This window comes from Zootoca vivipara, chromosome 5 (assembly GCF_965207765.1).
Source record: "Zootoca vivipara chromosome 5, rZooViv2.hap1.1, whole genome shotgun sequence".
Lineage (NCBI taxonomy): Eukaryota > Metazoa > Chordata > Lepidosauria > Squamata > Lacertidae > Zootoca > Zootoca vivipara.
The window spans coordinates 12,494,247-12,516,249 of NC_142588.1; the positions used below are offsets into that span (position 1 = coordinate 12,494,247).

A 22,003-nucleotide genomic window follows, 5' to 3' on the forward strand; every position below is an offset into this window, starting at 1 on the left:
GGTTAGATAATTCATACCCTCCAACATTTCTCCAATGAAAATAGGGACATCCTATGGAAAAGTGGGACATTCTGAGATCCAATCAGAAACTGGGATGGCTTCTCTAAATCAGGGACGTCCCTGGAAAATAGGGACAATTGGAAGGTCTGGGGTGGGTGTGATACCACTATCTTCACAACAGATGCTCAACCAGTGTATGGACCATGCATTACAAATAAGAAACAATTACTATTATTTGCCAGAAATCCTGATATATAGAAATATCCTCATTCTTCCTATAGGAAGGCCAGAGAGCAGCAGAATAATTAAACAGGGAAGGATGAATACATGTGTCCGTAATGCACTGGTGAGGAGAAAAGGTATTAAGCAACAGCTGTTCCACTGGAATGGAAAGGATATGTCAAGTATCATAACCTGACTCCTCCAAAAGGCTAATTCAGCAGAACCAGCAGCTGCCACAATGAGTGGAGTTTAAAAATCCATTCACTCACAGCAAGTTCGTATGTCCCATTTCCAACTGGAGTTTCTGTTAGTTTCACAAAACAGCTCACAGTATTGTGGTTACGATCACATCAAGTGTCCAATTTTAAGCAGAAAAGCAATCTGATATTATTTAATGATCCAATTTAATCCAATCATCCTGGAAATTTCTGATAAAAGAGATCTATAAAAATCTTATGTATATCATGATAAGAAGTGCAGTATGCAAGGACATGATAGATACTGTACTATCTCACCAGATTGATTCACAGAGACAATTATGTTGACAATAAAGGATTTTCTAGAACCTCTCTTTCAGAACTGCTGGTGGAAGAAAATTTAAATACACCAGATGAAAGGCTTTTGAGAATACATCATTGGGTTCTCTGTGACAGGATAACAAAATCATAGAATCATATAACTGTAGAGTTGGACCCTAGTTCAACAACCTGCAGTGCAGGAATGCCCACAGCTATCCCTAGGTGGGCTCGAACCACCACTTGGTTAGTTGGCATCTGTCTGTCTCGGGAGACAATGGAAGAGTGTGCCTTCAGACATGAAGTCAAACCATTGGAGAGTTATATGCCTCCTGTGGTTGTAAAGACTTGTTATGGCAGAAACTTTGCTGCAGCTGGGGCAGATGAAGGCATCCGGTTTTGCTGCTGTAGATGCACCATAGAGTTTCTTCTTTCTGTGCTCCTCCCAGTGGTAATTCCTCCTCTGGTCACTGCTGTGGATACACAATCTGACTGTTTCCAGATTCCTACATGAAGGGGTTAATGTTGCCAATCTTCATGTCCTGTTTACAGACATCTTTGTAATGCAGAGTTAGTGCCCGAAGCCAGCTCCCCACAGCCTCGGGGAGCCTGCCATCCTGATCACTCTGGCATCAAAATCTCCCAGCAGGAATAGGTGTTCACAGGCTGGGACCCTCCTAATAGCTTGGTCTAATCTTCTGGTTAACAGCCATATGTTTTTGAACAGAGAGCATGTAAAAACAGCTTGCTGGTTTATAGAGTTGAAGTGCTCTGTTGATTAGCATGTTATTTGAGGTTAAGCAGAGCCATTTAACATCTGTATGAAGCTGCTGGGAGTGGTTATCTGGAGATTTGGACCAAGGTGTCATCAGTATGCTGAGGATATCCAATTCTTTCTCTGTAGTGTCTGAATTGGGAATGGCTGAGAAGGGTCTAGACCAGTGTCTGGATGCAGTGGTGAACTGAATGAGGACTAATAAATTGAGTCTGACTCCTGGCAAAGCAAAGGCTCTGTGGGTGAGTGGTTCCCAAATCCAGGAAGTCAGCAAGTTGCCTGCCCTGGGTCACACTTTTTTTGAAGCGGCAGATGCGTTATTTGGGAGTGCTTGTGGATCCCGCTCTGTCACTGGAGGTACAGGTGTGTTCAGTGGCTAGGAGTGCCTATTACTAGCTTGGGGTGGTAAAACAGCTGGAGCCATTCCTGAGCTGGGATAGCTTGGCCACAGTTGCCCATGTATTGGTATCCTCAAAGTTGCAGTGGTGCAATGCACTCTATATGGGGCTACCTTTGAGGTTGGTCAAGAAGTTGCAGTAGTGCAAAACTACTAGATTGCTTATGGGGACAAGCTACTGCCAGCATATAGCATCTTGTTTGCAGAATTGTGGGACGCGGGTGGCGCTGTGGGTTAAACCACAGAGCCTAGGGCTTGCCAATCAGAAGGTTGGTGGTTCGAATCCCCACAACGGGGTGAGCTCCCATGGCTTGGTCCCAGCTCCTGCCAGCCTAGCAGTTCGAAAGCATGTCAAAGTGCAAGTAGGTACCACTACATCGGGAAGGTAAATGGCATTTCCGTGTGCTGCTCTGGTTCACCAGAAGCGGCTTTGTCATGCTGACCACATGACCTGGAAGCTGTACGCCAGCTCCCTCGGCCAATAACACGAGATGAGCACCGCAACCCGAGAGTCAGTCACGACTGGACCTAATGGTCAGGGGTCCCTTTACCTTTATCTTTGCAGAATTTACACCAGCTGCCAATCTGTTACTGAACAAAGTGCACAGGATGGTATTCAACAACTGTGTCCCACCAACACTAGAATTTCCACTTGTTCACATGTAAAAGATTATTTATGAATACATACATACATAAATCACAATGGGGCTTACATAAAAATTCATAATGGATTGTGCCCTTAGAAATTTATTTGTGGCACACATCTTTATAAATGCCTTGTTTGGTACTTAAACTGGCATAACAGAATCAACAAATTAGAAAAAGGGAAAGCCTCTTGGTATGAATGGGGGAAACTGAAGTTGCTCTTTATGAACAAATTCAAATATGTGTGTGTGTTGACCGATTTGGTCCAATTTAAAGGCGGGGCAGGTGGAGTGGATTAAGAGATAAATAATGCTCAAATTTGGACAGCCCACAGTGACTCCATGTGCTCTTTGATGAGATGGATTATTTGGACCCAATGCAATCAGGCATGGTTTCAGTATTGGTATATAAACTGATCAATTTATCCATTGCTTTTAAGAAGGAGCACTGGGCTTGGTTATCCCGAAGCATTTTGCTGCCTTGGGCAAAACAACATATGCCACCCTGTCTCCCAAATATGCACCACAATACAGCAAATACCTCTGAGTCTCCCTGTGAGTAAAAGACAATAGATTAAATAATGGTTGCTGCCTTTCAATGACATTCCAAATCCACTGCCTAAGGCCTAGACTGCAGTTACACAGGGTTCAACATCACCCCAACATAAAATAGAAAACACTAGATATTGACAAAAGGACTTTACATTAGTAGCAGCCCAACTTGTGTGCAGACTTTTCCATTTCCCCCAATTCCACAGAGTTGCACTCTTTGAGAAGACATGGGCACCTCTCCGCACATGTCTATGCTTCTAGAGAGGAAGTAACCCCACATCTATTTTCTCAAATAATGGCTAGATCATTAAGAAAAAAGGATTGGCGCTGCTACTCCACAAGCTCTCTCTTCTGCTCCAGGGAATGCTGAAGTTACAATTCCCAGGGTTCTCTGGGAAGAGGGATTGACTGTTAAACCATTCTGGGAACTGTAGCTCTGTGAGGGGAATAGGGGCCTGCTAACACCTATCAGCACACTTAACAAGCTGTAGTTCCCACAATTCTTTGGGGGAAGCCATGACTGTTAAAGTGGTACAACTATACAGTGCAGATGAGTTTCTACATACTCACACACTCCTCTCTCTTGTCCAAGGCAAGCAAGAGTGCTCAAGGATACATTATGTCCTGGCAAAAAGACTCAAGGGGTTTTTGTGTGCAGCATGTGGTCTAGGGAGAATCTCAAGGGCAATACAGAATGGCTTGTTTAAGTTTGCGGTGCATATATGCTCTTGAGCCTGCATGCAGTATCCCATCACTAGTCACCAAAGACTGACAAAGGTCCCATTCCCTTTAACAGCTTACTTCTACCAAAGCATTTAGGTCTGGAACCTAATCCCATTTTCCAGTAACACAGGTATTTCTGGAAGCTGCATAGAGGCCACATTTGCAATAGCATGATTGCAGGAGCTAAACGATCCATCCAAGAATGTTGAATTTCTGATAACTACTGATTTGGGGGGGACAACTCTTTCCTGAAGATCTGGCATATGAAGGGCTTTAGCATTTGGCACAAGCCCTACTACCCCGGTGGAACTCCGGATAAAGCAGCGGAACATCTTAGATGCAGTGGCAGCTAGTGTTGGCTGAACCCTTCTCCAGCTGAGCCACTGCACTGGCAAAAGATGTGTTGGCAGAATGGCTGAAATAGGGTAGAGACGTGGGCAGCATGAGGGAATAGCACACTGCTGTGTTATTTTACCCATTCAGTTCACTTTCCCTCCATGGACCTCACTACTGACTTTCCCTCCCATTGCTCCTGGCATCTGAATGCTACCTGCTGCTGTGGCTAGGCAACTGCTCTGTAGTGAGCTTGAGGGGACTCCTACTTGAGGGGACTCCTACTTTTTTGCCCTCAACTTTTCCCCCTGTGCATGAGAAAGATGAAAATGTTCCTCCCTTCTCCCTAATGGGGCTTAAACTGCCAATCGCTGCTTCTCAACACTATGCCCACTGATAGTGTGAACCACTGGAGCCAGGATGCAGCTGTGGCTGCCCTTGTTGCGTGTCCTGTCACCCCCTTCCCTTGGGTTGTTTGGGGAAAGGTTCTTTCCCACCCCTGAGCAACCCATATCCCAGAGAGCATATGTGTCCATTAAGCTATGTGAGTGTTGTGTTGCGAGTCTTCCTTTCTTTTGTGTACTGTCCTCAAAAACAGTGGCTGCCAAAAGCATAAAGGAGCTCGGACCCCTGTATAGAAACCGACTGGGGTGGGGGTTACCACTGGCTGTGTCAGTGGGGTCACTGGAGGGATAATTGTGTCATTTTGCATGTTTTTATGTCGTGATGCACGGGTGTGTGCTGTGGAAATACTCTCATCGTGACTTCATTGGCTTCCTTCATGCTTCAGTGGCACATGGGTGCTGTCACAGCCCCCAACTGTGAGCACTGGTAAACTGTCCAGGGATGCTGGGTGCATATCTGTCATTTTTACACTGCTTTTTGTACTATCTGGATGTATGCCCCCTCCCCTCACCACCCTGCATTGCAAGCTTAGCACCCATTCAATGTGGTGGCCATCTGAACGGCACAGCAGTAACCTAATTCCAGTCCTGTCATAGTATGAGGATTGGTTTGCTTTGTTAATTTCTTAAAGTTTGTACAGTGCAGAAGTTTTGAACTATCATCAAAAAAGAGGAATTAATGTTCTATTGTTCCTCTCTTGCTTGCTCCCATATAGGCCCACCTGGGACTAAATATTAACTCTAGAGGTCTTGTTCTAGGGGTGCTATCTTGGGACATTCATCAAGTGTGTAAAATAGATGAGGCCTTTCTGTGGCAGGGTGCAACTCTAGAATGCTCTCCCTATCAAAGCTTCTGCTTTGTGTGTCTGTTTTGCTAGAAACTGAAGATGCATTTATTTCAACAGCCTTTTAAAATACAACACCTACCGGTAGTTTTATTACTGCCAGTTTTAAGGTGCAAAACTGTTCAGCCTTGTTACTTTTATTTTAGTGCTGTTTGTATTTGCTTTTCGATATTGAAAACTGTAATTTTGATTATTTTATTGAATGGCTTATTTGGTTATGCTGTATATGAGTACATTTGTTTATTTTGATCATTTTCTTTCCCACTCTTCCTCCCAAAGGAGCCCAGAGCAACAAACATCAAAAAGTTAAAACATCTCAATTTGGTAGAACAGTGGCATACAAAAAACAAACTATGCTAATATTACTGCTGCTCCTACTACATTGGCTATTACATTTTGCTGCTCAGTGGGAGATAGCAAGGTACCCAGTGTCCAGCTAACAATCATGACTAGGCTTGATTGGAAGTTATGCAACTTACATAAAACAAGATTAATATATTTCATTAGTTTCAATATGAATCACTGTTACCTTTAGCAGTATTGCAGAATATGCATATAGATGAAATAGGTAGAAAATGATAATTTGCACACAAAAAAGACTATGAGCCTTTACTTCAGCAGCCTGCATTTAGGAACCCTCCCCTTTTGCTGGGCATGATCACATCATTCCATCGAAACTTTTATTTCATGCACGATAGGTCACTACAGCACTTCTTAAAGACACAGAGAGGTAGCTAACTTTCCAGAAGTTCATGAAATTTGTTCCAAACCAGAGAAGAATTTCTGTTACTATTTTCATGGGACAAACGCCCACAATCAATTTGCATACATATCAATTAATCTACAAGGGACAAAAAACAATTGAGAGATACATGCACCTGCCTTGTTTAAACAAACCTCAGATCTGAAAAAGCATCATATCTAGAGAGTTGTATGTATGTAATCTTTATTAATTAATTTAATTATAGTTGAATAAATGTGCATTGGGGTAGAAAGCAAAATATATACTTTTGTGTTTACATGATGTGTGCACACATTAGGCATCACATTAGGCATTTTCTCATGTGAGAAAAGGTGAAACACTTATTTTAAGACAGGTTACAGGTAGGTAGCCGTGTTGGTCTGGATCGAAGTAAAATAAAAAAAATTCCTTCAGTAGCACCTTAAAGACCAACTAAGTTTTTATTTTGGTATGAGCTTTCGTGCCACGAAAGCTCATACCAAAATAAAAACTTAGTTGGTCTTTAAGGTGCTACTGAAGGAATTTTTTTTATTTTATTTTAAGACAGTACTTGTCATTAAAAAATATTTTTTTAAACAAAGATGGTGCTTGTCATTTGCACTTTTTACAAGTACTTGCCCAACTAATCAAGAACACTGTTTTAGTCAACAGAAAATTTGTAAATAGATTGATCTGATTAACCATTTAAATGTTGCATCCATACTTTTAAACCATATTGAATCTGGGCTTCATTTTATTGAGCGCCTCATTTTCAATCCATGAGCATTACATTTTAAAATGTGCTGCTGTAACCATCGCACTAGAAGCTTACCTTAAAAATAAAAAGGATGCTAACAAAAATATTGGCTGCACAAACCAGCCCACAATACTATATGAACCTCACAAGTTATATGTTGCCTAATACTATCCTGAAGTCCAATTCCATGCATACTTCCTTGGAAATAAGCTTTGCTACTGTATATTACAACAGGTAATACAGTCCAAGGGTGAAGACAGACATTCCAATTCTGATGAAAGTACTGTAGTTTGAATGCATGCTTTCTGCTCTGAAAATAAATTTATTTAAATGCAGCGAAGCAAGCAAACAAGTTTTACCACATATTAAACCGTTGGCCTTTCTTCACCTTTAGACGGTTAGAATATATTCCTTTCCTACCTTTGACACTTGAAGGGGTCTTTTCTGTTCAGAGCCCCCCTGCAAACGGAAGCCCCAGGGTGCCGCTCCAGAGAGAGTGACAACGACCTCTTCTTCTTCAGCTCCCATTTCAGCAGTCTTTTTCCTTTGGTGACAAATGTCCTTTTCAAAAATAAAAATAAACCTTTTTTTACTCTTAAGGGATGGTGCTTTCCTCTTCCATTGCTGCAAGGAGCATCAACCTTCTCAAGTCCGTCCTAAAGCCCACTACTTCCTTCCCCCCTCCTCCTTAGAGGTTAGTCCTGCAAGACCAATGCTCCATACCCTTCTAGATCTCCAGCTGCTGAGCAGACTATCACCAGCCGTTTTGACTCCACTTTTGGTAAGAGGCCAGAGTCATTTTGCACATGCACCTTGTCAATCTCACCCTCTGTGCTCCCCCCACCTCCTGTCCCGCAATAGACTCTGGATGTTTCACTAAAGCATGGCTGAAAATAGCTCTCCTCCTGTCTCTTTCCAGAGCTTTGTCTCACACTTTTCCAGCTGGGGAGGATTTGATTTAAGCTTTGCAATAAAACTTGGTATTTCCAAAGCTCCTGAAGGCTGTCCTTTGTGTTTTTCAACATGCACACAAAACCATTCAGATGTTTATGCCACCTTAGCCAAAGCAACCTTCATTTATTTTATGCAAAGCAATGGATACCATCCAATGAAACGTTCTCCTGTGTGCAAGCCTGTTAAATGAAAGGGAGCTGCCATTTATTTCAGTTGGGCCTGTGCACAAGGATTTCCCATTTGGATTATGTTTAAAGGGTCAAAAACTACTGATAGCACAATCCAGGCCTATCATTATGTAGTATTGTAATCGGCTGAAATGCCTGAATCAATATCAGAATTATAAAATTTCAGAGAAGCAGCCCCAAATTGATCTTTAACAAATTCCTTCATGATGACTGGATGACATGACAAAAATGTTGAAAATGGAGAAATGGAAAGTCAATATCCCCACCCCCCAACTAGCAAAGCAAACCTATACTGTAAACACATTATAACTAGAGATATTCCTCTTCTGTGCTGGTGGAGCAGCTACCATATCGAGTATGTTCTCAGCTTGGGCAGAGTTGAGGAAATTACACAACCAGAAAATACAGAAATGACAGCTATGCCCCTGACTCTACCAGTTCCTTCCACCGGGGAATGTGTTGGTGCCCATATAGTACCCACACATGGAAGAACCTTATGTGTTGTTGTTGTTGTTGTTGTTGCTGCTGCTGCTGCTGCTGTTATTATTATTAACGTGGTACTTTAAGCCTCACCAGAAGGGAAATGCCTCCACTCACCTCTTCCATGCCTGGCAAAAAAACAAACAACCCCCAAAACAAAACAAAAAAACAAACCCAAAATCATGTCAGAGGCAAAAGAGAGGGAACTGTTTTGGGTGGAATTCACCTAACAAGCCCCATCAACAAGCCCCACAATTTCCATAATTGGCACGGGGCGGTGTTCAGAAGAATTCTCAGAACAGCACATGGGAGGAGGAGCAAAGGGGGGATTGTCATAGTACTACATTGGATAATACCCTCAGTACTTGAAACCACACTGCACACACTACAAAGCAATTTCCTAACCACCTAGCTATAGAAACAGACAGCAATTATACACATAATGGGGAATGTGTCTTCTCACCTCCTCTAGACAAACAAGGCAGGAAGAGTTGTATGTTTTACATGCTGGAGGTGCCAGATTCAAATGCAGGGTATAGCCCCAAACTAGGAAAGGGCTGAGCTTCTCTAATCAAATCTGAGCCAATCAGTGGAGCGCTGCATGGATCAACCACCCTTTTGCTGCAGCTTTCCCCGGTAATCCATGTGTCCAATCCTGTTTCTTCCCATTAATTTGCTTAATAGCTCAGCATAGCAGTGAAGCAGGCCACATTGCTCCTCCCACATTTTTCAGAATTTCACACTGTAATTCTATAATTGCCTGTTTGGAAATGTTTGGCTTAGTGAAGTTGTATTATGTTCAATTGGACTTCCTGTATGTTTTATAGCAGGGGTGGCCAACTCCCAAGAGACTGATCTACAGAGTTAAAAATTGGCAGTGATCAGGTCAAAGTTGTTGAGATTTTTTTAGGAAGGAATGCCCTGTTTTTTGGGTTCGAGGTCAATGTTGTTGAGTTTTTTTAGGGAGGAGGAAAGCCCCGTTGGGGTGTGTGTGTGCAGGGCAAAGATGTTTTGATTTTTTTTAGGGGAGCCAAAGTTGTTGAGCTTCTTTGGGGGGAGCTGGTGATGTACCAGTGATCTACCACAGACATCCAATGATCTACCAGTAGATCACGATCTACCTGTTGGACATGCCTGTTTTATAGGATTACAGCTATATACTGTATAGTAAAATCATGGCTGTTGTCTTTGTCCATGGAGTTTTCTTGGCAGGGATACTGGAGTGGCTTGCCAATTCCTTCTCCAGGTGGATCACGTTTGGTCAAAACATAACTTCTCCAAGTTATTTAAGCCCCTTCGCCACGACAAGGCAGTGATCCATGAAGGGAAATATCAATAACCTCAGGTATGCAGATGACACAACCTTGATGGCAGAAAGTGAGGAGGAATTAAAGAACCTTTTAATGAGGGTGAAAGAGGAGAGCGCAAAATATGGTCTGAAGCTCAACATCAAAAAAACCAAGATCATGGCCACTGGTCCCATCACCTCCTGGCAAATAGAAGGGGAAGAAATGGTGGCAGTGAGAGATTTTACTTTCTTGGGCTCCTTGATCACTGCAGATGGTGACAGCAGTCACGAAATTAAAATACGCCTGCTTCTTGGGAGAAAAGCAATGACAAACCTAGACAGCATCTTAAAAAGCAGAGACATCACCTTGCCTACAAAGGTCCGTATAGTTAAAGCTATGGTTTTCCCAGTAGTGATGTATGGAAGTGAGAGCTGGACCATAAAGAAGGCTGATCGCCGAAGAATTGATGCTTTTGAATTATGGTGCTGGAGGAGACTCTTGAGAGTCCCATGGACTGCAAGAAGATCAAACCTATCAATTCTGAAGGAAATCAGCCCTGAGTGCTCACTGGAAGGACAGATCGTGAAGCTGAGGCTCCAATACTTTGGCCACATCATGAGAAGAGAAGACTCCCTGGAAAAGACCCTGATGTTGGGAAAGATTGAGGGCACAAGGAGAAGGGGACGACAGAGGACGAGATGGTTGGACAGTGTTCTCGAAGCTACCAACATGAGTTTGACCAAACTGCGGGAGGCAGTGCAAGACAGGAGTGCCTGGCGTGCTATGGTCCATGGGGTCACGAAGAGTCGGACACGACTAAACGACTAAACAACAAAATCATGGCTGAGTTTGAAATCCGATGAAAGCTTTGCAACCCAAGTTCACCTGCTATTTACTCAGGCCAAACTGGATATACTTGTTCATGCATTGAAGAAAACTTTAAACATTATTAAAATGTTTTATAAGTGATTTGTATGTGTGAATTAAACATTACAGAGATAACATCTGTTTAATATTCCTTCCCTCCCTCCCTCTTTCTTACAGCCAGAATTTATATTGTAAGGTTCTCTAGCCATAAACCAATATTTTTTTGTTTACTTTAGTCTGTAATTCACAATGGAGCTCAATGCACTCTCTCTCTCTCTCTCTCTATATATATATATATTGCCTGTGAGTCAAGACTTATGGTAGAGTCAAAATAAATGAATACATTCAGCTGCAAATCATCATGGGCATTACACAATCAGGGGACAGGAAATCAAGTGTTACTTATGTGTGTATTAATGAGGAATTTAAACAGATTTATAGCACGCTAAGAGAGGGAGAAGCCTTATGGCCTGTAGAATTGGTGGCCCCATGCACAAATTCACTTGATGGGGTACATATTTGGGGCAGCTGTACCACTTCAGATTCAGATGTGGATTCAGATTATGAAACACTTCTGAATAAGATTCCTGTATGTATGCAATAGGCAGCCCAAACAACTACAACCTGTTTAACACACCTTTGGCACTGGCCAGTTACAAAACTTGCCTCTTTTCTTCTATAATGTGGTCCTGAAAGGGGAACATGCCACATCTCTTTGATGGACAGGCAGCACAGCATCAAAATAGCACAGATCAGCAGGAAAGCTTGGCCACTGCTGTGGCAGAATTCTTAACCTAGCTCTAACCATTCATGATAGTCTCTCCAGCGTCAATCCTTGCTGTCAACAAACTTTGCTTTGAAAGGATAGTCCACAGACTCACTCTTTGCCAAGTGTGTCTGAATATGTAGGGATGCTTAACTCTTCCCAGGGAGGCTCACTTGGCACCTTCATTATCTATCTCTCAGTGCCAGGTGAAAACATTATTCTTCTCCTAGGCCATTGGCTAATTAAACAATCTATGGCCTTTTAAACTATTTATGTGGTGGGGTATGGTTATAATGCTACGTTTATTTGTGGTTTATATACTGTAAACTGATGAAGGGTGGCATATGAACTTAATAAATAATGAAATAAGAAGGAATGAAGGTTCAAAGTTGGCTTCTTTTGCTACACACTAAGTACAGGGACTTTTGCAGGATGGATAGTAGAGTCACACCTGCACTTTGGAACTCCCTACCTATTGAGATCAATAAGGCAGCTGCACTGTATTTTTTTTCGGTGCATGCTGAAAACATCCCTGCTCAGCCAAGACTTCCCAGGTGCTCAGAAAGTTGAGGTAATTTTAATAAAAAATAAATGCATGTTTTAAAGTATGGTTGTGGATTTTTCTTGATTTTGTTATTACATCTTTCTATAAACAACTCTGAGGTTAATGTGTCTCCACTCCCCCCCAATCAAGCGACGAAATTAATAAACATAAATAAATAAATAAATAAACTGTCCCCCCTACAGTCTTAAGTACTACCACGTCAGGGAGAACTAGCCTCCCGTTTGTTACAGTGGACAGCATCATCCTACGATGAAATCACTACCGGGGCCCAGTCGGGCGCCACAGCCCTCGAAGACTTGGCTGATTTAAGCGGACGCGGTCCCTGAGGCAGCAGAAAAGCCGCCATCTTGACCGGAAGCGCGTCACGAAAAATCCGCGATGGTCCATTTCCTCCTCCTCCTCCTCTTCCCTAGGCTCTCACTCTCTTTCCCGAGCGCCTCTATGGTCGCCGAGCAGCATCCGGGTCCCTGTTGCAGCGGAGTGCAGCGAGGGCCGCGAGCGAAGTGAGGACGTGGCAAGCTTTGAGGGAGAGCGGAGCGGACGTGGAGGGGCCTTTCCGGTGAGCGGCGGCGGCGGGCACAGGAAGCGGAAGCCGGCGCCAGCGGCGGCCCGACGACCAGCAGGAGCGGGGACAGCCGGTTGAGGTAAGCGCGAGGCCGGGCCGATCTCTTTTGAGGCGCGAGGTTGTGAGGGACCGGGGGCGGGAGGGGGGGAGGCTCTGCGACGAGTCCGGGGCTGAGGAATAAAGCGCCGCCCGACTCCGGAACGCGCCTGGCCTGATCCTGGCAGGCTTACGGCTCCGGCCTCCCGGAGAGGCCCTGTGCTGAGCCGTCCGGATAGATCCCCGGCTTAGCTTCTCCCTTAGAGAGTTCTCATTACCAGGCCTTTGGCTGATTAAATGCCATTTTAAACGTGTTTGTGAGAGGGCGGGGGGATGCTGTTTGTTCTTTGTATTATGTATTTTGTGTGATCTCATTTTTTGCATGTATTGAATCGCTTAGTGCTCTTCGCTTGAAGGGCGATACACACATTTAACGAATAAAATAAAAATAAATGAGTCTTTCCAACCCCACCCTCCGGAACGGCAGGACATAAGCGGCGCTTTCCCTTCCTCCCCGCTTTGCTTCACACGGCCACCACGCAAAGTGTGTTCCGCTTGACGTGTGCTGCATTCACAAGTGCATGTTGATAGGTGCGGGTGCGTGCGTCCCTGAGGCTTGTCGGTAACAGGTTTAATACAGGAGTTGTGGGAAATTATTCGGACAACTTCCAAATAGAGAGCCCGAGGGGGGGGGTGTTTTCCTGGCCTGCTGGTCTTTTCTGTATGTGGGAGATTTAGCTCATAGGGAGTAACCCCACACTCTGATCTGCATCCAAAAGGGAAACAACCCGAGAAAAGCTTTACCAGTTAATCCTGCCGAATGTGTGAACACGCTTGACAAGGTGAAACTGAGATGAAGCAATATTGTGTTTATGTAGGAGTCAGGCTGCATTTCAACAAAAGCAATTCCTTGAGCCCTTTTTCCCCAGAAGTAGTAGCAGTGTTTACTATTTAGAGACTTCCTTTGAAACGCTTGGTATTAGAAGCAGAGTTGGAAAGGTACCCTTAGGATCACATAGCCCTGCAGGAATGCAATGCAGGAATACACAGCTGGCTCTTATGGGGATTGAATGTGCAACTAATGGAATAACTTTGTTTTGAAACTTAGGTTCACCTTGAAGATTTAAAAGCACCCATGGTGCTTTCCTTTTCCCAAGCAGTGCACATTAACTTGCATTCGAGCTAAATTGTACTTTGGACTGCAGGATTAGTTACGCATAGAACTCAGAAGAGTAGCTTCTTAATGTGTGGGTTATATATGGGGCCAGGCTTTAAATTCCCAAATTTTGTCCTATAGAAAAGGGTTTCGCTCTTGCCAGAAGAAAATCTGTGCAAGACTAGATGTGATTATGCTAATACAGACTGCTAATCTCTGGGCACATTTGGAATTTTGGGAGTGTGTTGTGGGCATCAACCCTTCTTGTTACTTCTCTTCTGCAGAAAGAGAGTCATTGTACTTCCAAGGGATCTGGGTAAAGGTTGAATATCAAGCAGGATTAAACTGTTTCCTTTTCAATCTACACAATTTTACATAGGATCCCTAAATTCACTGCCAAATTAAAGCTTACCTTGGTGGTAGACTGTGCAGTAAAAATTACAGAGCACATCTATGGATACAGAGTTAACCTGTAATTGGAGGGGGATCCCTTGTAAAAATTATGGCAATCCATACGTTTCTATACCTTGAGTCTATATTTTTTCACAATGGCAGTGCTAGAAAGTATGAGTTCTGTGGTTTTTGCTTTTGCAGTTCAGTCAGTAGATAGGTGTAACATTTATTTGATTGCCAATGGGGAAAGAGCCTGTGAGAAAACAGTTTAAATAGGGTCTGTTGTATTGGATATGGTGTGCATATGTGAGTGTGTATTCCTGACTTCCATCCCACCAGCTGCTCCATTATTCTCTCCCACTTCTCTTCCGTTTACCTCCTACTCTGTCACTTCTGTTCAAGTGCCAATATGGCCAATAAGAGCCTTGAAAAGCACATAGAACTGAAAGAAGCTTGATGTCCTTTTCAAGGAGTGAGGAAGGGAGCAGTGAGTGAGGGTTTTGCAAGCACCCCAGCTGTGGTACTAATGTAACAATATGATATGCAATGTTCGACTAGGGTAGCAATGCTAGGTGGTGATATTGCATCCTTTTAAAGCACAGGTGGGCTGAAGACAGATTGAGATCTACTGATAGATTTCAGGGTGATCAGCCGTAGATTGGCAGGGATTTCTGATTAATTGTTTAATCATAGCAAAATTCCTTTTCCCACCTAAAGTAGGCTGCTGAAATGACCTAACTAGATATGGACTTCTGTATGAAAGGGCTATGGGCAGTTCAGTTCTAGAAACTAAAAACAAATTGGTTGGTTGGTAAAAACAAATTCCTAGGCTCAGAATGTGCTCAGAAACACCCGTTCTTTAACCAGGTCTGATTGGTAGATCTTGGGGGGTTCTAATAAAAAAGCCAAGCAGATCCAACAAGCCTAAGTCTACCCACTCCTGTTTAAAGGTCTTAGCATGTTGGGTGGATATGGAGAGGGATACAATGAGGATAGGACAAGTCAGTGGTCTCATTAAGCACAACTTTAAAGGGAACCAGGTTGCACACGTGCCATCCTACTGCACTGGTGATCACAAAACAAGAGCATTAATTGACAGTGAGGTGTGCCAAAGTCCATAGCTCAAAGGTCTTAAAGGAGTTTGCATGTGTACCTCACAATACTGGGCTGCATACCAGCTGTACAACATACTGGCATGCTTAGACACTGCCATAGAACCCATTGTGCTGGCACTTAGATATTTGCAGATGGCAAAAATAAAAAAGATGGAGAAAGGGAAATGAGCAGGAAGCTTGCAGAACAAAAAAAGGGACATGGCAAATGCCATTCCCCTGCTGTAGCTTCACTTGCTAACCAGGATGCAAAAATTAGAACACGCATTATGGAATAAGAACTGTCCTCTTAGTATGATTCCTTGTAACGTTTCTAAAAAATGAATTCAGTTTTATGCTTGTACATTTTTGGTCAATACTGTTATACTGTCAGTATACCTAAAGGAGCGTCTCTACCCCCATCGTTCTGCCCAGACACTGAGGTCCAGTACCGAGGGCCTTCTGGCGGTTCCCTCATTGCGAGAAGCCAAGTTACAGGGAACCAGGCAGAGGGCTTTCTTGGTAGTGGTGCCCACCCTGTGGAACGCCCTCCCATCAGATGTCAAAGAGAAAAACAGCTACCAGATTTTTAGAAGACATCTGAAGGCAGTCTGTTTAGGGAGGCTTTTAATGTTTAATCAATTATTTTATTTTATTTTTCTGTTGGAAGCCGCGCAGAGTGGCTGGGGTATAAAGTAATAATAATAATTTATTATTTATTATTATTATACCAAGCCATATTCTCTACACTATAGTTTAGGACCAAACCATTGTTTGAATTTCTAAACACATGCTAGGGAAACTGTAGTTTAGAGCCACTTGTTGAGAAGGTAGGAAGCAAAACTAGACAATCAGCTTCATAGTGATGGCCATAACATTAGATTGGCAAATCATGGTTTGTACTATTTCTCGTTTGATAGGTGAACTATAAATTTAGTTTGACCACCATAGCAACTGTAGTCTTGGAAGTGCTTTATGTTTTTAAAATTTGTTACGCCTATTTGTTAATACTACAATAGCGCAATGACATATTTTATGCTGTTGCAAATAGGGCTGTGTTTTGCTGTTATTGGTTGTAGCCTTGCTTTAAACTAAAATTTAAGTGTGTTATGAAGGCTATGTATTTTATTTATTCTGGATTATGTGTGTGCTGATTCAGAAGATCACACCTGCAAAACATCCCTTGCACTGATACAATCTGACACACTACTGGAAAAGCTTGATTATCCTGCTATAAATTAACCTTGCTACTAGTAGATAGTGTTCTGAAGAGTATCAGCTACTGAATACAGATTATTGCGGGAGACTTGACATGCAGCTAACATTGCAGGCATTTAATACAACTGAAAAGGACTAATCTACATTCCTTAAACCTTATGTTCAGAACCATGTAGTATATACAAAGTTCCTATAAATTTTGTCCCCAAATAGTACCTGGTACCGGTAGTAAAGGAAATTCCATTCAGGTCCAGCATATCCAGTAGTCATGGACCATGGGAACTGTAGGACCACAGGTTAGCCAACCAAGATATAAGGATATGCTGGCTGGGCCTCATGAGGGTTGTATGAATGCCTTCTTTGGCCATAGCTTTTAGACCTTAATTCTTGTTGAATCTATGTTATTTTAAATTTTTCATATTTCTAAAATAAGTGCTTCATAACAGCAACATTATTTCTCATTGATGGCCCGGTTTCTTCTGGGGGTAATTGGCAGGGACTATAAACTGGTGATGAATGGGGCCAGAGATAAGTGTTCTAGATTAGCTGATCCAGAATTTAAGATTAGAATTCCTGATTCTAAGCAGGTCTGAGAAGTAACCCCCAGTGCTATACTCAGATAAGTATGGGGAGAATTTTTTTTTTGTACAGTGAACCAATAAAGTTCCTTGTCTAGAAAACAACTGAGAGTATTTTCTGAATTTGTCGTTCCTATTAGTCCTGTATGCTCTATCCTGTTTTGTATTACAAACATATATAAGTGGCAGAAGCCTACTATTCTCTACCCAGAGATTGGGGGGAGGGACTTATACCCAAGCCATACAACCAGGGAAGAAATGAAAAAGAAATCATTTTTTATATATATAAAAAGTTTTTCTGTGTGATTGCTCTGAAATTACACAGAAAGAGTTTTTAAAAACCTACCTCTAAAGGTGAGGAAAAGCAAGGAGGAGACCAACTGGAAGGAGAAGAAACTTTGATGGGATGAGAAGGTTGGACAGCTTTAATAGATATTGGGTAAATACACCTAAAACAAGCTTGGAGCTCACAAGTTACTCAGCTGTAGTGTAATGTGTGTTTAAAATTACTTTAGAAAACTAGCACTGCAAGGGTTATTGAGCCTGGTTCTTCAGCTCTTTTGCACAAAATCTTGTTTTGAATGATGTCTCCTAATGTTTCTCTTTCCTTTCTCACAGGTGAAGGCTAGTTTGGGGATGTGAGCACAATGAGCGTAAACCAGCCAACTCACACAGGGCCACCTTATGGGCAGCCACAGCCTGGATATGGAGGATACCTGCCGCCTGGTTACGGAGGGCAGCCAACCCCGACTGTTCCCACCTCACAGTATGGTGCTTATAATGGTCCAGTGACAGGATATCCTCAGACAGCCCCCCCACAAGGTATTCTTCATTGGTATAGAGGGGGAAATGACCTTTGTTTTTAGCTTTTTTTTAAAAAAAAGTTTACCCTGCTTTTTAATGTTCTGTATGTGCCCCTGAGGTGGTGGCAACAAAAAAATTCAAAAGTGCATTTAAAATATTCAGTATAAGGATTTATGGTACCACTCTATTCTGCTTGGTTAGACCACACCTAGAGTACTGTGTCCAGTTCTGGGCAGTGTAGTTTAAGAAGGATATTGACAAGCTGGAATGTGTGCAGAGGAGGGCAACCATGTTGATAAAGGGTCTGGAAACAAAGCTGTATGAGGAACGCTTGACGGAATTGGGTATGTTTAGCCTGAGTGCTCACTGGAAGGACAGATCGTGAAGCTGAGGCTCCAATACTTTGGCCACCTCATGAGAAGAGAAGACTCCCTGGAAAAGACCCTGACGTTGGGAAAGATGGAGGGCACTAGGAGAAGGGGATGACAGAGGACGAGATGGTTGGACAGTGTTCTCGAAGCTACGAACATGAGTTTGACCAAACTGCGGGAGACAGTGGAAGACAGGAGTGCCTGGCGTGCTATGGTCCATGGGGTTACGAAGAGTCGGACACGACTAAAGAACAACAACAACAGCCTGGTAAAGAGGAGACTGAGTGGAGATATGATAGCCGTCTTCAAATATCTAAAGGGCTGTCACATGGAAGATGGAACAAGCTTATTTTCTCCTTCTCCAGAGGGTAGGACCCAAACCAATGGATTCAAGTTAGAAGAAAGGAGATTCTGACTAAACATCAGGAAGAACTTTCTGACAATCAGAGCTGTTTGGCAGAGGAATAGACTCCCATGAGAGATGGTGGGCTCTCCTTTCTTAGAGGTTTTAAAGCAGAGGTTTGATGGCCAACTGTCATGTATGATTTGAGATTGAGATTCCTGCTTTGGACTAGATGACCCTCAGATTACCTTCCAGCTCTACAATTCTATGGATGTAGAATAATGTCCTTTGTTCTTCATGATTTAAGAACTTGTGCATACAGTTATATTTCATAAAGCAATGGGAGATGGTTCAGATGTTTCATGCTGGTGCATGGGGTTTGGGAGGGCTCCATGCTTTGGTGGTCCACAGGCATTAAAGCAACTGGAAGCCCCTAGGCCAAATTTAGCTGCCCAGGAAGTTGTGCTAGATGCTTAGTTGCTTGTCGGCTAGTGTAAAGAAGTGGGCATTAATGGCAGCAGAACTAGCTGGACGGCCATTTGAAGGAGTAAAGTTACCTTGGGAAAACTAGCTGCTTTATCATGACTTACAGTCTTGGAATGGGAATGATTATTAGTTCTTACCTTTGTACATGGGAATCATAGTGGAGACCATAGAGAGTTGTATTTATACTAGGCTTTAATGAAGGAAGCTGCTGCAAAGGTAGCACATGTGCTACATTTAATAGTTATTTACGTTAAACAGAAAGGTAATGTTGATGTTGCATTCTCTCTTCGGAGGCTTGTGTAAAGTTGGCAGATATTTGTGGGGGAGCTTGTTGTTTTAGGGTAGCTTACTGGATGAGCTGCTCCATTTGCTCATCAAGTAGTTCACTCATCAAGCAGAAAATTCTGCTGTTTGAGGTAAATCTTCTCATATTTTTTTTACTTTGGAACTACTCGTCCCTGCCGTCTCATGGCAGGTAGCAAATAAACTATATTGAAAATAAACAATGATTGCTAAGCAGGAGGAAACTCCAGCATTTGTAGGACTAGTACAATGCATTTTATTAGAAGTTTTCCAAGTCTATTCTCACTGATGTGTATATTGCCTTTCTAGGTTACTTTCCTTCAATGGGGTTTCCTTCTAAGGGCTCTCCTGTCTCTCTTGATTCTGATGCTTCTTTTACTCCCAACTTCATAGGTAAATGCTTTCCTTTTCATGCACTGTCTCTTATGAGAAAAGACTGTTTCAGATGCATTTCCTTCTGAAACATTACTATTGTTTCATCTGAAAGCTAAGCCATGTAATTATTAGAATGTGTGGAGCTGTGATGCCTTATTACAAGGAATGTGCAGGTCTCTGGGACACAGTGGTGAGATCCAACTAAGTTGTACTCAGAGGAGACTTAAATCCATTGATTTCAGTGGGTTTGCTCTTGAGTGTGGCTAAAGGTGGATATCACGCTTTGAACATAATAAATTTCCTTCAAGGCTTTTTGTACTCAGGGTAAAGTTTAAAAACAGCATGTACTCCTTACTTCTCGCTGTGCGTATGCTGCAGCAGAGTACATGTTTATGCATCTTATATGGAAGTGCTGTCATTTCAGCAGACTGATTATTTCTAAAGTAAGGAGGATCATACATACTCTGAGCAGGACTGGCATTGGCTATAACCCTCTTAACTTTGATGTAGCTGTAATCTAGACTACTGTGCAAAGGTAAGGGTTGCATCCATTGCTCTGACCAATTTGCCTCTGGCCCCGCCCATCACTAGCAGGTAACTGTCAGAAGATTTTGCATGAGGAAATGAGCCCTTTGGGCTGAAAAACTGGTTCACCGCTTTCATGTCATAGAAGCTCAGCCAGATGGCTTAACTTTTGATGCTTGTGCTTCTCCGATAGAAATTCTTTCTCCTTTTGAGAAGGAAGTGCATTAGATTATATCAGGTGTGGCCAAATCCCAAGAGACTGCGATCTACTTACAGAATTAAAAACGCAGTGATCTACCCACATTTTTTTGGGGGGGGGGGAATTCAGGTCAAAGTTGTTGACCTTTATTGAGAAGGAAAGCCCCATTTTGGGGGGTTCAGGGGAGGGAAACCCCTATTTTAAAGGGTTTTGGGGGAAATATAGGAACACCCACTCACCAACAAAACGCTGGGGAAACTAACAGCCTCACTTAATAAACTCCGTCTTCAGTTCTACAGATCGTGCTACAATGGAGGGTGGGGCGGGGGGCAGGCCGGAATAGATTTTAGCAACGCTAAGGAAAGGGACCCAGCGATCGACCATGATCTACCTAAACCCTCCCGGGTATCTTCCAGTAGATCGCAATCGGCCTGTTGGGCATCCTTGGATTATGAGACCGCTGTTGAGAAGGGAGCAGCAAAGCTTAACTTCACCGTGGCTGTATAAATCTTTATATTAAAGTGCATTTATCCTGTACTTTACATTGTTGAAGTAATTTGAAAAGGCAGTTAACTTTTATAAGTAGGCCTACTTCTGTTGTTACCATAATGGTTTCCCTAACAATTCAAAAAGGATACTAGGCATATGTTGTAGTAGTCCATTGTTAAACCCATATTGCCCAAAGGAGAGGAAGCTGAACCAGAGAAAGTGACTAGTGATAACTCTTGTTACTGTAAACTGCAAATTTGAGTGGACTTGGCAGAACCTCAGTAGATGCATAGAATGTTATTAGAGGAAGTGAGCAAATAGAATGCAAATCAAATGAAGTTTTGGTACCCCTTTCTCTTGTATACAAGCAAGCAGAGCATCAGTTCCAAATGGCATGCATGTCCACACAGAGATGCATCCCCCTCCCCTCCCCTCCCCATATCTACTGCCTTCTAATCCTTTGGTCTGTCAACTCCAATGACAACCATTTTTTCTTAGAAGCAGATGCCACCAGAGAAGCCTGAAAGAGGTGTGTTAACAATATTCGTCTTAGAGGAGTGACTGGCTAATTAATTTTTTTTACAAGAACAAAGTGGTTGCACTTACAAGACACCTGCCTTTCAACTCAAATTTTTTAAACTGATGATATAATCCTGCCATTCTTATGTCAGAATTTTCTGAAATTTGGCCAGATTATCCGTGCCAAAATTCCTAATTTCTGCAACAAATTGTCTTTGTTTTATAGTAGTATTTTTCAGGCCTTTTAATGATAAAAAAACTGAAAAATCTGTATACAGTGGTACCTCTGGTTAAGAACTTAATTCGTTCCAGAGGTCTGTTCTTAACCTGAAACTTTTCTTAACCTGAAACACCACTTTAGCTAATGGGGCTTCCTGCTGCCGCTGCGCCGCCGGAGCACGATTTCTGTTCTCATCCTGAAACAAAGTTCTTAACCTGAGGTACTATTTCTGGGTTAACGGAGTTTGTAACCTGAAGTGTTTGTAACCTGAGGTACCATACCTTATCTCTGAAACTGCTCCTATATTTTGGTAATAGTTCTAATATACAGTGGTA

At 42.6% G+C, this 22,003-nt stretch overlaps 2 protein-coding genes across 5 annotated transcripts in view; one reads left to right on the plus strand and one right to left on the minus strand.

Moving 5' to 3' along the window:
- SYNPO2L (synaptopodin 2 like) overlaps positions 1 to 7,740 on the minus strand; it is a 43,644-nt gene extending 35,904 nt beyond the window's left edge. Inside the window, exon 1 of the mRNA XM_035138046.3 lies at positions 7,309 to 7,740. Within this exon, the coding sequence (XP_034993937.2) occupies positions 7,309 to 7,416 (108 nt within the window). The 5' untranslated portion in view covers positions 7,417 to 7,740. The remainder of the gene's footprint in view (positions 1 to 7,308) is intronic.
- A 4,650-nt stretch (positions 7,741 to 12,390) lies between these two features.
- The window catches only part of SEC24C (SEC24 homolog C, COPII component), a 38,300-nt gene continuing 28,687 nt past the window's right edge, over positions 12,391 to 22,003 (plus strand). For 2 of the 4 annotated variants that reach the window (XM_035137722.3, XM_035137724.3), the window contains exons 1-3: positions 12,467 to 12,641; positions 17,653 to 17,856; positions 19,651 to 19,734. In XM_035137722.3, coding sequence (XP_034993613.2) covers positions 17,682 to 17,856; positions 19,651 to 19,734 — 259 coding nt within the window. In that variant the 5' untranslated portion in view covers positions 12,467 to 12,641; positions 17,653 to 17,681. Of the gene's footprint in view, positions 12,642 to 17,652; positions 17,857 to 19,650; positions 19,735 to 22,003 lie in introns of all 4 variants that reach the window. The other 2 variants (XM_035137725.3, XM_035137726.3) reach the window with 1 other exon arrangement.